The following is an 18,314-nucleotide window of genomic DNA, read 5'->3' on the forward strand; positions in this document are numbered from 1 at the left end:
GAATAACTTTGCATTATAGGCACATCAACCTTCAGAGGTCACATGCCTTAAAACATAGTTTGACATCCTGTGCTACAAATAAAGTCGAGTGCATTCAATTCGCACTATCTAGATTTCTGGTATGCGCGTAAATTGTTCCAGTGAATTCTGTCTGACTAACTCTAGTCTTTCAGATTCAGTCAGCGATGATTTCCGATCGCCGTCCATATCCACACTATTACTTGCCGTCTGACTCATTGAACATCCGCTGTCCGGTCATAACCACCTCGCCAAAAATTTAGCCCCTGAAATATCCATTTTACGACCGAACATGACGGATGTTGACTATACAACGACGACCATAGGCCATGGTCACAATCGTGTGAATCATACAGCGATCCATTCAGTGGACCAAATCTCTGGAAGCCACACACCACACTACCATAGCTGTCGCTAATGGTCTTTGTCTGCCAAGAACGAGAAAACAAAATCCGACGAGTAATAATTTGATAATACTTGATTTGGCTAATGATCACTTTCGTTTTTTTTCGCGGAGCACGTACATGGGCTGACATTGGAGTATTAACTCTCACAGGAACTACTTCCACGCGTCGATTGCGCATGACACAGGCACAGAGTATTGTCTTCCACGTCGAGCTCCAACAAGCGCGCTCTGAGCTGCACTAACAATTAATTCAATTTGTTATATATGGAATACTAATTTGCGCTCAACTGGCTGGATATTCTACTGTCGCTGCCAGCAGCCGTCAGCAGACCGGACGAGCCACGCAGCGTAGTTGTCTTCATTTATGAATCACGGGTGACCGCTACAGTGGCCGAAAGCCGGATGAGTGGCCCGTGGATGAATGACACTCACAGCTTATTGATTTCTTGGATTACGCTTTTGTAAGTCGCTGAAGGTTCGAGTATTATATTTTCCTAGTATGAAATGAACACATTTTGAGAAAATTCTATCATTTTATTCCAAGAATTGAATACTTGGTCAATGTTCTTGTTGTTGAATACCTACTTTGAATAAAATAACGACATTCTTTCATGAGATTAGCTTTTGTCATTATTTTATTTTTAATGTGAAGATGCTTTTCTTGCGGAATTATGAATACAGGAATTTGTGTCTTTAGTTGAATCCAAATAAGTTCAATCTGATTGTTTTCAAATTTGTTAGCATTTTCCACGAAGCCGCACGCCACGCGACGTTCGTCATCGTCATAGGATTTATTAGAGTTTCTACATTTGGCTGCAGCAGCAGAAGCACCCTCAGAATTACGGTTCGACTCGTGGGGCGATTTGATTTATCGCCTTTCTTCGCGCCTTTACCTGAGACGGTGAAAGATGGGTGTGGTCATTGCAGGAGAGGCTTGTCGCCAAAAGCATGTGGAAGGGAGGCTCGCAACAGCGCAACTCAGCTCGTCGCTCCAAGAGGGTCAATTATTCTGCCATGGGCAGATAGGGCGCCCTCGAAAGGCCATATTTTAACGGCATAAACGTGAGGTGGTTATGCGCATTCAGAGTGTCTTTATGGCGTATGCGTGTGGGAAAACGAGATTTGAGTGCAGTTGCTGGAGTGGAATTTGTAACGAGATAATGGTAGGTCTTTCCCTTAGAAAATATCATGAATTACCCTAAGCCATTAAGGTACTAGGTAGGCTAATCGATGATGAGCAACACTCTCATGCGATCACATCCATATCAAATTGTTAATCCTCGCTGAGCGGTGAGAACTTTCGATAATTGATGTCGACTTTAAACACCGTTTAAATACCGTTACTTCTGAACTTATTTTCTAGCATAGCACTAAACACAATACCAAACATCAGATTTGAACTTCATTGTTGACATTACATTAGCATCGTAGAGGTTCACATTTATTTGATAATTTTTGTCATTTATCACATTGATTCAAAAATTTGAAAGGTTGTCGCTGCAGAGACCTCGCCTAGTTTCTCTAATCACAGGTAAGTACCGCAAGTGATAGATTTAATCTTTATCGATGAAATGATCAGCCAGACCCGAATACAAACCCCTACCATTCGTTTATGGTTATGAGCAGAAATAATATTTAGAAACAAAATACTGGGAACCGCGAGAGACATCCATGTGTTTAGTCAAATAGTCGCGTTTTCACACAAAATACCGGTCGATTGGAGCACTGTACTGAAAGGCCCTGACAACTACAACAAAGAAATAAGGTCAAGCATAAGACGGAATCTGAATTATGTAGAAAGCATAAGAAAGCACCATAGGGTGGCCAGACTCAAAAACTCTTTCAAAAGACCACTCCAATGGTGTGGGTAGCCTGAAAGACGGATGGTTCGCTCACTGTAGAGCCCTGGGATACTGAGCGATTGTTAGAATCCACTTCCCTGATTAACTCCTGAGGTCGAGCATCGGCATCTAAGGCACTGGAATTGCTGTCTCAGTCCACAGAGATCCAATCATGGGTTTCTGGATCTCAAAAAGACGCAAAAGGTTTGCAAGAAGACTCACTCGGGCCAGGGTTGAGGGCTGTGAGATCTTTCAGCCATTTAAGTCTCCTGGCATGGATGGAATATTCCAGCGTTGATCCAAAAGAGAAAACACTGGTCTACCTTTGGTTGAGATTTTTAAATAGCCTGACTTTTGGGGCACATACCTAACGATGTATTGGCCTCAAATCCGGGCTGTCTTTGCATTCCGAGAAGGCAGGCAAGAGATAAAAACCCAAGCCTACATTCAGGCCGATAAGCTTTATCCTCGTAATGGTCAAAATATGAAAAGGCTACTGATGCAGTACACAATCACAAATTTATGAAAGCAATGCCTTTAGTAATACGTAACGAACGAAGTACAACAGAAATCAGTTTTATAGCAGCTAAATGGCATATGCAATTGGTTGGAATTACCACAAATTAAAAAGGTAACCTTTGACTCAAAGGATAACAACGGTAGTATGAAGTCACGGACATCGAAAACCAGGAGGTTGGCCCATAACTAAACAGCCTCCACAAATGGAAACTATCAATCATCAAAATGACCATGACTCCAAAATGACCTGGAGATCCTGGAAAAACGAAAGTTAAACCACCCGAAAAAAAACGAATGTTGGAAACAAGTGCAATTAATATATATACATACGTATACAGTAATTAACAAACACTGTATGTGCCAGAAATCATCCAGACTCGAATAAATGTTTAAAGAGTTTAATTCAAATAAAAAAAAGTAATACCAAATGATGGTTCTGACACAATTCACATACATACACAAAGAAATGTTAGGTGGAATCAGAAGGTCAAATAATAGTAACTCATTAAGTAACAAATGCAGGGAGAAGCAAAGTAAGAGAATAAGAGAACGTGGCCCTTCCCTTAAACGCAATACAATGAAATAAAGTTCCTACAGAAGCGAAGATTACCTAAATTTTGTTAGATAAATTTGCAGACGTGATCCCCAATCAATCAAGCAAGCAACGAGGGTTGATTTTTTTCAAACGAGACAAATGAAAAAAGATTACCCTTAAATATTGAGTTGCTAACAACCAACAGAATAAATTATAATATTACGACAATCAAAATGATTTTCATATTATTTTTTTCTGAAAATTTTGTTCAGAACATTAATGTTTTATTTTAGATACTCTACGATATTGAGCTCTAAACCTGTTTTTAGTTATTGCCAGCCCTATAATATTCAACACCATACGTGAACGACGGAATTCGAAAGAACTGTCCTTGCAGAAGAAGAAGCAAGGCGACATCATTCGCAGTAATGTTCCGAATAGTTCGATCGACTTCGATATAACATGGTTATTAGCACTAAAGCAGATTTAGGTACTGCCTCGCCGTTCTTATTAGATAATTTTTATTTATGTGTAGCAAAATATCAACCGAGCTGTTATCGTCCACATTTTACAAACTACTCACATTAATGTTAGCAGTTTTGTTCATTTACGTTTTGACTACAATATAGAGAACCCTTCCTGGGGTTTATTTTTTATGATAGTGATTGTCAAAATCTGCATTTGAAAACACCTGTTGAAGGTCATTTTTGTATGCTAAAAATGTTGCTCCGATTGTATAAAACTTGCATAAAACAGATTGAAAATTTAAAATTACGAAAATTAAATCCGTTACGCTCTCCAAGAACTATTCGATGTCCATAAAAAGTATTCTTAGATTTCGAGTAGAGTTAATCGATAATCTTTGAACTATCACTATGAGTTACAATTTCATATTAATTCAGGAATTGCAACAAAGCATAAATATCTTTATCCGAAGTTAGCATTATCGAATTTTAGCATACTGATTTCACTTCTTTTATGAAGATAAAATTCCGGACATTCAACCAACAAACGTCATTATTAAAGTTTTAAACTGGTTGAAAGCTCAACTAAGTTAGTTTGTTTCTTCACATTTTCTCCGAATTGCTTTTCAATTTTCTTAAACATGTCACTACCTCGTTTCAATATGACATGAGTGATGTTTTTGCTTTGAATAGAAAATACAGTACGTAATAAAGTATCAATTTCTCGCTACTAGCATAACAATTTGAAGCACCACTGTACTTCTACCGTCATCGGAAGAATGTTGAACCGCGACTCGAAAAGAACAATCATGCATTATGCTTCACTGAACAGCACCCCTTCCCACGCCTATCGAACGTCTTTCCCACCGGCAACAGTAGGGTCGATCGACCCCATACAGATCGGTCGCATACGGACAACGAGCCGACGACCCAAGACGGCGGAAAATGCGCAGCGCAACATCAGCATACCATCATAGCATATTTGCATCGCATCGGCTGCCGCCGCGCCCGCAAAGATTTGACTCCCACAGGAGCGCAACAAGCCAAAGCCAACCATCAACATCAAACACACCAAGGGGGAGAACATAAAGAGTAAAGAATCTATGCTGTGTGTACTGTGTGTGCACTCATTTTCACCCACCAGCATCGTTTGTTGCCTATCAAATCCACCATGGATTGATTTTTCTACTGCGGACCGCGGTGCAGCTCTGCGTGGTAGCGTTTCAAAGCGCCACTCAGCAGACGCGCATACAAATCCAACGCGTGAGGGCCAAGAGCGTGAGAAACTGCCTCTCATTCTCGCAATCGAACCGAAAATCGCCGGGGCGATGCGGGTGTGTATGTATGGGTAGATGCGTAGGTCGAGTCTCCTCGCTCACCCGAATCGTGAGTACCGATACTTTCCGACAGCGGCGATGGTGGTGAACAACGGGACCGGTCGCAGTAGTGGTAAAGTGTGTAGGCAGGCAGTCAGACAGAGACGGGCGCCAGGATGAAAACAGTAGGCGCGACAACGACGGCAACAGTGTGTGTTGGTTAAGCGGTTTGGCTTTGCGCTGTAGCAGGAATAGACTACCGTTACTTGGTGTGATTTGAATTGAAATCTTGTTAGACATTCGTTGATACATTATTTTATATTGTTTTATTTATTAACCACAGTTTAAAAATTTGATACTGTTACCTCAATGTAATGTAAATGTGACTTTAATGACAAATATCTGATATGGATATGGATATTGTTCTTTCGAGTTTCTCTTCATAAAAATTAATGTCATATGCCTCTAGAATCTTTTAATAATCAAGTAAATTGTTTCAAAATTAAAGGCTGTTCATTTTTGATTAATATAGCAATTGCATTATAATTCTTATTTGTCATCAACATTTGCTGGATTGTAATAACATAACCAAATCACTTCTCGTAATTTAGTTCTAATAATGGCAAATTCTCTCAAAGAATGTCCATAATGGAAGACTTTCAAAAAATAGGAATATTACGTTTATGTTTTGATGAATTTAACAAAGTTCAAAAAATGGGTGAATGTGACTCACTGACTGATCTGAAGATGTCATATGGTGTTTTAAGTCTAATTTAGCGAATAATATATTTATTGCTATTACTCCGGCTGATAGATTTCGTCACAAACCAAAGCCTAAAACCTCCTGGATAAAAAACAAGGTCATCTATCCAATACATTAGCTAGTATCAAAAGAACTCCCACGTAGGGTAACTTTAATGATCTCCAGACCATCATCCAGCAGGATGGTATTATTGAGTTTGTGTATATCAGCGAGGGTCGCTCCCCCACAAGAAAGAGCGAGCAAGCGAAAGAATCAATGTGTCGTTCCCGTCATCGAGTCAAGTCGGAATGGTTTAAGTACAGTTACACCAACGCAGACTTGTTGCTCGACCTTCGATAGTATTCGTACCGACCCGTGCACACATGATGTCCCATCCGTGGTAGATCTCACCAGATCTTGGCCTGTTCTGGTGTGTGGTGCTTGGTGAGTTGTTCTGCCTGGCTACTCTTCACATCTGTTTATGATCGGTGGGTTTCGTCTGTGGATGTGGACTTGTATGTGCCGTTTAGCTCTCAGATCTCTCGATCCAGCTCAGCTCGGTTTGATCCGTTCGGTTATTGTCAACTCAGCCGTACGCCGGAACAGTCGAAACTCTGTCGGGGCTCTTCAAATTTGAATACAGTCAGTGGAAAGAAGAAAAAGCGCTAGCAAAAAAGTAGAAAAAATAAGCACACATTCAACCAAAACTGTGTACTGGTATTTAGTGCTTGCGCTCTAGTAGAGGAAAGAGAATAGTCGGATATCGCTGCGTTTGTACTTAAGTAACACATTTTCAACAAAGTCAGTTCGGGCGATCCCAATCGGTGTAAATTTTCGGCAATTCGCGACGCGTCTAGTGTACTTGGATCCAGACGGGTTATTATTTTGCGCGTTGGCCACGTCCTTGCAATAGCGGCACGGTAGTAAGAACTCGATTTGTGCTCGATTAGTGACAGTTTCGAACCAGATTGTGCGGCGCAGAGTTGCCGATCTCCTCTGCGTGCATCGCACAGATCCCGTCATCATCAATCTCTAGCCATCGAACCTGTGTGTTGACGTCGAGAGACGTGTGCAAGGGGGCGAACGAGCCAAGAATAGTGACGGTGCAGTGTAAAGTGCTAAAGCTGAGAGTTAAAGCACATTGGCAAAAGAGTCACGAGTATTTTGCAGCAGTACAAGAGTGTGACTCCATAAGGAAAAAGTGTGTTTGTGGAGGCGCTTCCTCACGATCGCGAGTGTTGGTGGCGAATTTCTTGTAGGAGGTGGAAAAATTTTGTTCTTCGAATTTTGATCGGATCGGTTTTTTTTGGAAAGAAAAAGCTATTATTTGCAACTGGTGTGTGGTAAAGAAGCGAAAAGTAATCGACAGCGCGGTGTGAATTAGGAAGGCACAGAAAAGCGAAACAAGTTGATTCATACGGAATTCCTATACATACACTAGTACAAAGAGAGTGTAATAGTTGTTTTTCTTTTTCGAACGCCGCATCGGAGTATGCTGAACGCAGTTTACCGTGGAATGAAGAGGCATCACTGAGTTACACATAAAGAGCAAGTGTATAAGGTTGTAGAGCTTGAATGCAGTAAAACAAACAGAGCCCTAATCTTTCCTGTACCTTCTCTCTATTTCTCCACTGCAGAGTGATTGTTAAACGACAATTATACAAGAGCGAGAAGAAGATTTGATTAAGCGAAGACTTGGAACCAAACTTGACCTGTTGCAAAATCCAGACAAGATGAATACGTTCGGTAACAGTGTAAATCCAGAAAACACCATTCAGTCGACACAGAGCATTGCCGACTATTTGGCACAGCTACTTAAAGATCGCAAACAGTTGGCAGCCTTCCCGAATGTGTTCAACCATGTCGAACGCTTGCTCGACGAGGAGATATCCAAGGTTCGGGCATCCCTCTTCCAGATCAATGGAGTGACGAAAGAGCCTCTGCAGCTTCCGGAGCCCGAGGGAGAAGCCATCACTTTGAATGAAAAAGTGTACGTACCGGTGAAAGAGCATCCAGATTTCAACTTCGTTGGAAGAATTCTCGGCCCTCGAGGTATGACTGCGAAGCAACTGGAGCAGGAAACGGGATGCAAGATAATGGTTCGGGGGAAAGGCTCGATGCGTGATAAGAAGAAAGAGGAAGCAAATCGAGGCAAGCCAAACTGGGAACATCTGTCTGACGATCTGCACGTGTTGATTACCGTTGAAGATACCGAAAATCGAGCATCTATCAAGATCAAACGCGCTCTGGATGAGGTCAAGAAACTGCTGGTTCCCCATGCTGAAGGTGAAGACGAACTCAAGAAACGACAGCTCATGGAACTGGCCATTATCAATGGCACTTATCGGGATTCGAGCACGAAAGCGCCCCCAGCGGAGATCACCTTCGAGTCAGCCTACGACGGATGGAAGCAATTGGCTGCTGAACAGCGATTAATCAACCCTGCCGCCATCACGGGTCTCACACAGAATCAACTCGCTGCGGCTGCACGAAATGCCGCCAATCCACTCGGTGCTCCACTGATCCTGTCGCCACGAATCTCAGTGCCAACGACTGGTGCCAGTCTCATGACCGGTTCGGCGCCACCAACCATCGATCACACCACCGGACTGATATACGCAACCGCACCCTACGCCGACTACGCCAGCTATGCAGCCCTGGCCGCCGGAAACCCCCTGCTTGCAGAGTACGCCGATCACAGTGTAGGTGCAATCAAAACTCAAAGAAGGCAATTCGCGCCTAGAGATCATCCTTACTAAAACCGGGCAGAGGGGCAATAATCAGCAAACACGCATAAAACCACACACATAATTTATATATACTTCTATTATATATAACTCTATTTTTTAATAACTTTTTTGTTTTTAATCATTGTTAATTCTGAAATAGATATAAAACAAATCTGCACTCACATCTAATAATAATCTAGAAGATCTTACATTTCAAAAATAACTCTTTGGATAGAAAAAGCGTCTAGAACTCTATTATTAAAACCAGTTGTCAATAACGAATCTAAAACAAACCAACTATTCAATCGCATTATTAAAACAAATCACATTCGGAAGAGTACAGAAAATGCAATGCAACCCGAGAGATACAACAACAAAACAAAGCGCAACCACCAATCATCCGACCCCACTTCAATCCGAATCAATCTTTGCAACAAACATTCATTCTTCCTTCACACAAACCTCTCTTGTTTCTGTTTTACAAAATATTTTATAGCATTTGTGATCGCCCGCCCGCTCTACATCGATCGGACCAAGCGCGTCAATAATCAGTTGTCCCAAAGTTTTGTTGACTAACACTTCCATACTAGAACACACATGTTGATGATTACATCTATGCAACCTATTTACAACACATGCCACCCTACTACTGTACTGTTACTGAGCTGTATGATCATTTCGGTAGCCTTTGTTATGAGTTCAAGAGTAAATCATTTTTGTCGTGAATATTGATTGTCGATGTTTCGTTCACGAGTGAATGTGTTCTCTATACAACTTTTCTTCCTGTTAAAACGGTTTATCGGTCAACGTAGGGGTAGGAATCACCAAAAGATTTTAGAATGTTGACACACATTGTTCGGTCCCATACGAACATCCGTGACGCACCGAGATTTGCGGTCTGAGTGAACAAGTGGTGAAATGTCGATTGAATGGTCTCGATTTTAGGGTTCAATGATGAATGCCCAATTTTGATTATTTTGATTTTCCTTCGCTTGTTTTTCCTACAAAAATTTATTAGGTTTTTCCAAATTGCAGTAAAAGCAATCAAAAGAAAATACTCAGCAAATTACAAACCGCTCTCAAATGGTATTGAATTGTAATGTTGGGAGTCTGGAATAAAAGCTACACTGAAACATTGATATTACTTTTATCCCATAGATTTAAATTATTTTTAATATTCAGACTTTTTAAGAAATATAATTAGTTTATATGAGCTAAATATTGTGTTTATTGGCATGCTCATAAACAGCTCCAGAAAGCATGTTATGGGTAGTTTACTTATAAATAAAATTACAGGCTGGGTAAAACAAAAAGTGCAATATGTCGCGATTCTATGACAATTAGTCAAGCTTGAAACAGTTTTGTCACATTTCTTAAAAAAAATGACGACCAAGAAGGCAGTCTCATATTGAAGAAGGCTGGAATATTGAAGTGATGCGTCTTCAGTTAGTTTGTTAACGTTTGTCGCATGGCACACAATCCTCATTTGTAGAGTCATTGTACTGTGGAACATAACATGAAACACATTGTTGTGTGTTTAGGCTAGTAGTCACGACCCACTGTTGTAAGGTAAGTTTACTGCTACAAAATGATTTTTCATGTTGTTTTGCAACTTGTGCTAATTTGTTCAGGAACTCCAGACAAAGATTTTTTGAACAAAATATTTAGTTTTCAAAAGTTGTGGTAATATTTTTCAATATATACAATAAACCAGATGGATCACTAATCTGGTCTCTGTGCGATCCCAAACCAAGTAATCTGAGATTGAATAGAAATTCAATTAAAATTGTTTTTGATAATTTTTACGCCTAATCACTTTATTGTTTTCTATTTCATCGATTTATATTTACTTCAAACGACTTTTCACCACTTCAAACGACCCCACAAATGACAAAAAACTTTATCTTGGTTGAAACACATCGGTTCAAACCGACAACTAACGTATGCCTGTTGGTGTAAATGAGAGATGCATTATTCGTTATGACTTTTTGTATTAACTTGGTGCCATGGTAGTCTCGAAATATTTACAAATAAATAGTACTCTACTAGACGATTGCAAACAAAGTATGGAAAAACAATCAAATAAGCAAAGCTTTTATTCGTGTCTTCTCAAAACTTATATAAAATATAATAACACGATTTGCGATAAAAGAAAGTGTGTTTGAGAGTGAAAGAATGCGAGAGTGAAGTAACGTTGTCTCTGAAGAATCGTAATTTTATTAAATTTAACACAAAATCCTAACTTCCACATGCGTACATACTTATGTGCAAAATACAGACACACATACAAACAGCTAGGAGTGTAAGAAATAAGAACAACCCCCTGTTCACTGTTGGATCACTGTTGTTCGACAGTATGTGCTAATTCGGTTTTTTTTCCTTTGTGAGGGCAAAACTAGCGGAAACCTGAGACAAGCGAGAGATTTTTACTTTTAATATTTAACTAAACAAATCATCTGTCAAGTGGATGGAGAATGCAGAATCCTCGATTCGTATGCAGAAAAAACTAAAAGCAAAATTTGCACGTCCCATAGCTCCTCCTTGTCCCTGCGTCGAGGAAGCGCGGGACGTCGTCGGATAACCACGTAATCTCAGACATTATTAATTAGATAGATGTGTTTTAACTGTGTAGGCTTAACTTATATGAAACTGTATAGTGCGTTAAGGAACAGAAACACAAAAATAATTTTATTTTTTCTAAAAATAATTATAAATGCAAGTCTATTTTATTAACGTATTAACAAATGGAAACAATTGCAAATGAAATTGCAAATAAAACAATAACGTAACTAGCAATGAGAACGCAGAAAATTTGCAATAAATGAAAAAAAAAGAGTTAAAACGAATAAGAATCCAATAATAACTCATCTTTAAACAAAACTAGAAACAATCTCTTTTTATTCTTATCATTATAATGTTAATAATAACGCTATCACAATCTCTTGATTAATCTATATTGGCATTCGTCTGGCTCGGTAGGAAATACGGTCGCAAGTTGCAAGCAGCATTATGTTTCTTGTCCCATTGTCACACTGTGTAGCTCGACGCGGATCCATAACGTCGTTGACTCCATCGTTGCAAACTAGTTCGAATTAACCAGGCTTTATTGTGGCGAGTTAGCGAATGCGTGCCTTTTTCACATTAACCACTCAGAAGATATAAGGTCGAATATCAGTAACACTGTTAATAATTATATGAATAACTCAATCAGAACGAGCTCTGAATATCGAAATCGAAAAAGTATGGTTATCTTAACACGTCATTAACAATATAATTGCACCACTTATTAATTCGAATTAATACTGTTGTTCTTCACTTCTCGAACGAGCGTAACAAATGAAAGTAACAAGCCCGAGCAATGCAGAGTGCTGGCACTTTAATCCATATTAAACATAGTGATCTAACCATTAATATGAAGCCAGCGAAATAATCGAAAATTGTTGAAGGAACAAGCTCGGAAGAACTCAATACGTTAATATCAATAATATCTAAACTATCTCTTATCATTATTAACGTTTTTTTCTTAGTTTAATAATACAAGTGCACTTTTTAGCGAGTAACGAAATAAAGTTAAATCTTAATAATAACAATAACAACTTACTTTTATTTATTCACCTATTTCAAGCTCACACCCACCTAACTCTTCTTTCAGTTTCTCACATCGCCATCGTCGGAGACTTCTACTATCGCTAACCCAATGCAATTAATTTTTCTCTTTTTTAATTTATCTTTGGCTTGCCACACACACCCTACGAATACTCGTTACTTGGACACTCTAATCCGCTGTAACCACCATCGCCATCATCACAGAGTATATGTGCTTATATCCGTGGTTATGTTTGAGAAAGAATAATCCCTATTACTATTCACCATTTGCATCAACCATTTTACCATGAAACGAAAAGTTGAGATTAACCCGCTCTCTATCTTCTAAGCGCTACTCTACTAGAATTAAAACTGCGTGTCCACTAAGATCAGGCAAGTATCCAAATGTGTAATCTACTCACCGAAACGTCGTTGTTGTCTACTTTGAAATTCGTGATGAATGTGTATAATAAGTAAAATGAACATGTTTATGTGGGAATGCGTTCAATCTTGCTAGTTGTTTATGTTACTTGACAGTATTTATTTCCGCTACATATAGTTTTAGATTAACCAGATTGCTTGAACTGACTTATGTAAATATTTTTACTATGTTATTCGGTTAGGTGCATTATACAGTTTTCGTTTATTTTGATATCTATGACATATCGAATGACACATCGTTTGATCAAAATCTCGTACCATTTGAGTAAGCATAAAAGCGGTGATCTATCACCACGAATCACTTTCCGTGGTGGCGCTAACAGTGTGAACAAATATTGCTATTATTATAGCCGATTACCCGAAAGTAGAACGAGGAATAAATCTCGATCTCTTTTCACAAGTGCCATCCATTATACCGGCAGAGGGGAACCGTTGTGTTGTACATACGAACGAGTTGCTTCACTCTCTCTTCTTTTTGACTAATTCTGAGTGTACCCTCTGCACTGCAGTGATAACGCAGCAGAGCTCGTCGCTCGAGGCTGCTACTTGCGAACGAAGATGTTTTCCGATAAGGGGCGGATTGTATGCTACCTGTTATCTGACCATCACAGTTACTGAGATTTGTCCAAATATTCATTAAGATACTCAGATTGTGAAAACGAGATAGCCCGCTGATTAGGCAATCGGACGTTGCAGATCTATTTACTTCATGTATTACAAAAGCAGCATGTTGGAAGTTTTATTTCGATAGATTTATATTTGTAGCCAAATTATTAACTCTGTGTAGATCGCCCAGCTAGCTTAGATTCTCCCTCTTTTCAAAAGTCTTTTTCTATATTGGCAGACAATTTTCCACGACTGCTAATTCAGAAGCAATGATATTGTATTGATAATATGTATTGATAAATGTTCAAGATGTTCATGAATTTATGTTTGCAATTTCGATAAACAGCAAAAATGTTTTCTCGTCCTAAAGGCAGTTTTATCGAACAAGCCTTCACCTTATCAAATAAGCAGAATAATTATGACTTTTCTAAAAGCGGAATGTCCAGTCTGAACCAGTTATCTTCGGTATAAAGATTTCTTCTGCCTGTGTTATTAAAATCTTGACAATGCATGAGCTGAGCATAGTAGTCCCCATAAATCGATTTTTATTGCAATCTGAATAGTAAATCCAGCAAAGATGGAATTGATATGTGATTACAGGCAGAATAGGTATTTCCAATAAGTAAAACAATTTATGTTCACCTGTCTGTTGAACGAATTAGTAAGGTCCCAGGCTGGCTCATCTTTTAAAGCCTCATTAGCTTGATCAAAGAAGCAAAATAGATTATTTATTTGGAACCGAGCCAGCCTCGGGCTGAAAGTCTCCCTTCTTCTACTTCTTCTTCTTTTCTTATTGGCATTACATCCCCACACTGGGACAGAGCCGCCTCGCAGCTTAGTGTTCATTCAGCACTTCCACTGATATTAACTGCGAGGTTTCTCAGCCAGGTTACCATTTTGCATCGTGCCATGCGTATATCGTGCATCGTGCCATGCGTATATCATGAGGCTGGCACGATGATACTTTCATGCCCATGGAAGTCGAGGCAATTTCCAATCCGAAAATTGCCTAGACCGGCACCGGGAATCGAACCCAGCCACCATGGTCTGGGTCACCAGCATGGTCTTGCTTTGTAGCCGCGCGTCTTACCGCACGGCTAAGGAGGGCCCCTAAGTAGGGAGACTAAAGACATAAAAAATAAAAAATAAAATAGATTATTTTTTTCATAGAAAAAATAGTCGATCACTACGCGATGATACGCTTGTTCGCAAAAAAAAAGTTTCATTTGAATGCAATTTAGTGGAATGCGTAAGGACGTTAAAAATGTACTTTTTTTTCAATCTTTCGTTTATTTTGGAGGCTCAATTGCCATTAAGTCAGGACGATTAAAATGTACTTAGTGAAACATGTTTTTAATTAAAAACGGTTTTTAATTGAGGTGGTCATAAGTAGATGGGTGTAAGTGTTTGGTTAAGCTTTAGTTACGACTATAGATAGTAGAATCTATTGATGAGCGAAAGCATGGTTAGGTTCGTTTTTTGACCGTGTACCAGGCGCATATGACATTACACCACTCAATATTTTCATTGAAATCGTGCCGTCATGCTCGTTTGGAGACAAAGACAGACATTTATCTTCACCAGAGAATGAATTCTTCTTGGATGCGCATGCAAAACAAGCGACAAAAGAGAACGTTAGACGTTGCTCGAATATTGATTTCCTGATCTCCACTCATCCTTAGATTCCACTATCTATAGTTTTTAGTTACGACCAGCAAAGCCATTTTGTATTCAGAGCTTGGCGGAAATGTATCGTCACAGTTTCTACGTAAATCATGATAAGTATGTTAATACATAAAATTAGTAACATTTAAATTATTTTTTGGAACGTAAAATTAGACCATTTTTTCAAAACTAAGTTTTTATCACTTACCCCTTCAATTACTAATTCCATTGTAAATTGAATTGAAGTAATACTAAATATTTTGTTTGCAGCAAGAGAACCAGAAAATGTTTTGCCTTTCTCGTACAACTAAGTTGTACCGAAAGGCTATCATTTCGCTCCGAAAACGAACTTTTTATAGAAGCCTCTGAGACCCATAGTATTATATACCAATCGACTCAGCTCGACGAGCTGAGCACATGTTTGTCTGTCCGTGTGTATGTATGTGTGTATGTGTGTGTGTATGTGTGTGCACAAAAGCTATAAAAAACATTAGACAACTTTTCGTATAGAAATCCGTAACCGATTTTCTCGCAATAAGTTTCATTCGACAGGGGACAAAGCCTTGTTGATCACTATTGAGTTTTATAACGAACAGTCATTGCGTTTAAAAGTTATGAAGAAAATGGTACATCGTACCATATAAACCCCATATAAGCTTGGTGTCTTAACTAAATGCGAGAAAGGCACCACCAACGCTAGGTGGATTAATCTGGGTTCTTATTTTATTTATTATATGTCATCAGATAGTGTACTTTGCTACAAACGAATGTAACCGACATTTAGGTAGGGTAGGGTGGAGCAAGAGAGGCGAATAATCAACACTTTAAAATTGGGAAAGTTTTGATCATCGTGCGTATGACTTTATCATTAGGGTCTGTTCACAAATTACGTAACGCTTCTGGGGGGAGGGGGGAGGTCCAACTTGCGTTATACTTTGTTACACTAAAAAGTGGGGGAGGGGGTGGGTACTACCAAATGTTACGCATAACGCAAATAAAAATTTATTTGAATTTCTTTTTTTAAACACTGATTGAAGTAATTGCTGTTTACCAATATCGTATATTAGTCATTATAGAAATCAAGCATGCTGACATAGCGGGACTGATATGCATAAAAATCTTCTTCTTATTGGCATTACATCCCCCACTGGGACATTGCCGCCTCGCAGCTTAGTGTTCATTTAGCACTTCCACAGTTATTTATTAACTGCGAGGTTTCTTAGCCATTCGTATATCATCAGGATCGAGACAGTTTCCAATCCGAAAATTGCCTAGACCGGCATCAGGAATCGAAACTAGCCACCCTCAGCATGGTCTTGCTTTGTAGCCGCGCGTTTTACCGCACGGCTAAGGAGGGCCCGTAAAATGCGTTAAAATACCAAGCGAATATTGTATTTCTCGACACCACAGTTCCGCAAAACTGTAAATGTAAATGGTTATGATCGCAAATTCTATTTTCGTTTCTACTAGCTGCATTCTTGATATCCTTGATTTTTAATCATGTGCCGTCCCTATTCTAACAGTGTTACCAAAATACAAAATACCAAAAATACCAAGACCCAAATGCTTCAGAGAAGGGAAAAAAATTACAGTTACGCGTTACATGGGGGAGGGAGGGGGTACCAAAACTGTTACTTTTTGTTACGAGGAGGAGGGAGGGGGTCAAAAACTCGGATTTTTGCGTTACGTAATTTGTGAACAGACCCTTATTGATTTATTGGCATTTATTGGTGAGTACAATATTAACTGCTTAAAGTAGGAGGGAGCAAAACAATGAAGAAATTATTGGATAAATATCGCAAGCAAGCGACAAGTGTGAAGCGATCAGAACGGCTTGCGTAGCAGGGTGACTACTGTTACCAAGATAGCTTGCTTTAGATGCCAATCTGCCGAGAACGCTACATAGAAGGTCGAATATTGAGTCCTATCGAACACAGTGGTGTTCATACCTGCAACTAGAGCTTTAAATAATCGGCCTTCTTTGTCATCCTCACTTCGAAACATATTCATATTCGGATGAACACTGTAAATTTCCGATCGATTAACAGTCAGTGAGTATTTATTGTCATAAAGACTGAAAGAGCCGAAAAATACTTAAATCAAACAAAAAAAGCGAGATTTAAACAATTAATCACATAGATCTGACCCTGACACTTTTAGGATAATTATGTTTTCTTCTAACGCAGTGACCATTCTCAATACCAATCATATGAGTGAAGCTGCGAAAAAGAAAACTGAGTAAGTCATTCTATGTATTGAATAGTCATGCGACGTTTGTCAAAATTCGGACCGAAGTTGCTTTGTGAAAATGAACATTTTATGCTCTGCTGGCTACGCTTGAGATCAGTGTTGGGAAAAAACAGTAAAAAAAACTGTGATTCTCCGAATATACAATCCACATACAAGCCGGGAATCAACTTCCCGGGAAATAAATCAGTAACTTCCCGGGAAAGAAAAAAATATACGAAACCAATTTCATTAGCGAGACTTTCAGCCCTGGGCTGGCTCGTCTCGCCGAAACTAATTAGAAATCGTTACTTATTTTTCGTTTAGAGTTGTTGAAATATCTGAGGAAAGGCTTCGTTGGCCATGTCATAAACATCGGTTGTCGCAGTCAGAGCCTAAAATATTCATCTTCATGAAGCAACTTCGGCCCGAATTTTGACAAACATCGCATGAATATTCAAAACATAGGATGACATTGTCAGACGACTACTGCACAAACTCATTCATTCGACTGTCACTGAGTGTGCTTACTATGTGCAGAAAAAACATAATTAGCATTGTTTATGTTGATGTTTACCGTTGAAAGTGCCTCGCGGATGAAAATCAGATTCAGTTCTATGTGACAAATTACTTTACTCATTTGAAACGTGTTCAGATTTCAGATAATTTATCAATTTGTAAAATGTGCATAAATATTCAATGACTAATATTCAACCGAATATTGACAGTCCAGAGCCGACTATGAATGTGTCTGGAAGTGAGCTGACAAGTGAAGAAAGGTGGACCTCACCAAAAATTTTCGATTATTTTACACTCTGGTCGCAGTACTAGCACCTGCTCTCACTCAAGAGTAAGATCTGCAGTGTCCTGATGAATTCTTATATGTGCTGTTTTCCATAAAGGCCATTCTGCCTTGATATGAGGAAAAATACTTTGGGATATTTTGTTCTATTATCAGAAGGATTCTAAAATCAATTATTTTGAATAACGCCCACATTTTTTTTTCAATACGAACAATCTTCCTGTCAAGTTTGTGCGAATTATCGTTTAAATTTATATTACGAGCACCTAAACAAATGTTCGGCCTTGAAGGTTTAAATAGATAGACACATTTCAATAAATAAATTGTTCCATCTGAAAGCATAAACGAAGATCTTTTAGATGAGCGCTCGATGGATCTACTTCAATGATCGTAACTATCAATTGAATTATTTTTTCGGT

General features: G+C 39.0%; 1 protein-coding gene across 5 annotated transcripts in view; it reads left to right on the plus strand.

The window, feature by feature from the left end:
* Positions 1-6,407: 6,407 nt before the first annotated feature.
* Positions 6,408-18,314, plus strand: part of LOC134212844 (protein held out wings-like) — a 61,637-nt gene continuing 49,730 nt past the window's right edge. For 3 of the 5 annotated variants that reach the window (XM_062691067.1, XM_062691066.1, XM_062691065.1), the window contains exons 1-2: positions 6,408-7,402; positions 7,479-8,543. In XM_062691067.1, coding sequence (XP_062547051.1) covers positions 7,575-8,543 — 969 coding nt within the window. In that variant the 5' untranslated portion in view covers positions 6,408-7,402; positions 7,479-7,574. The remainder of the gene's footprint in view (positions 7,403-7,478; positions 8,544-18,314) is intronic. The other 2 variants (XM_062691068.1, XM_062691069.1) reach the window with 1 other exon arrangement.

The sequence above is a fragment of the Armigeres subalbatus genome, chromosome 2 (assembly GCF_024139115.2).
Source record: "Armigeres subalbatus isolate Guangzhou_Male chromosome 2, GZ_Asu_2, whole genome shotgun sequence".
Classification (NCBI taxonomy): Eukaryota; Metazoa; Arthropoda; class Insecta; order Diptera; family Culicidae; genus Armigeres; species Armigeres subalbatus.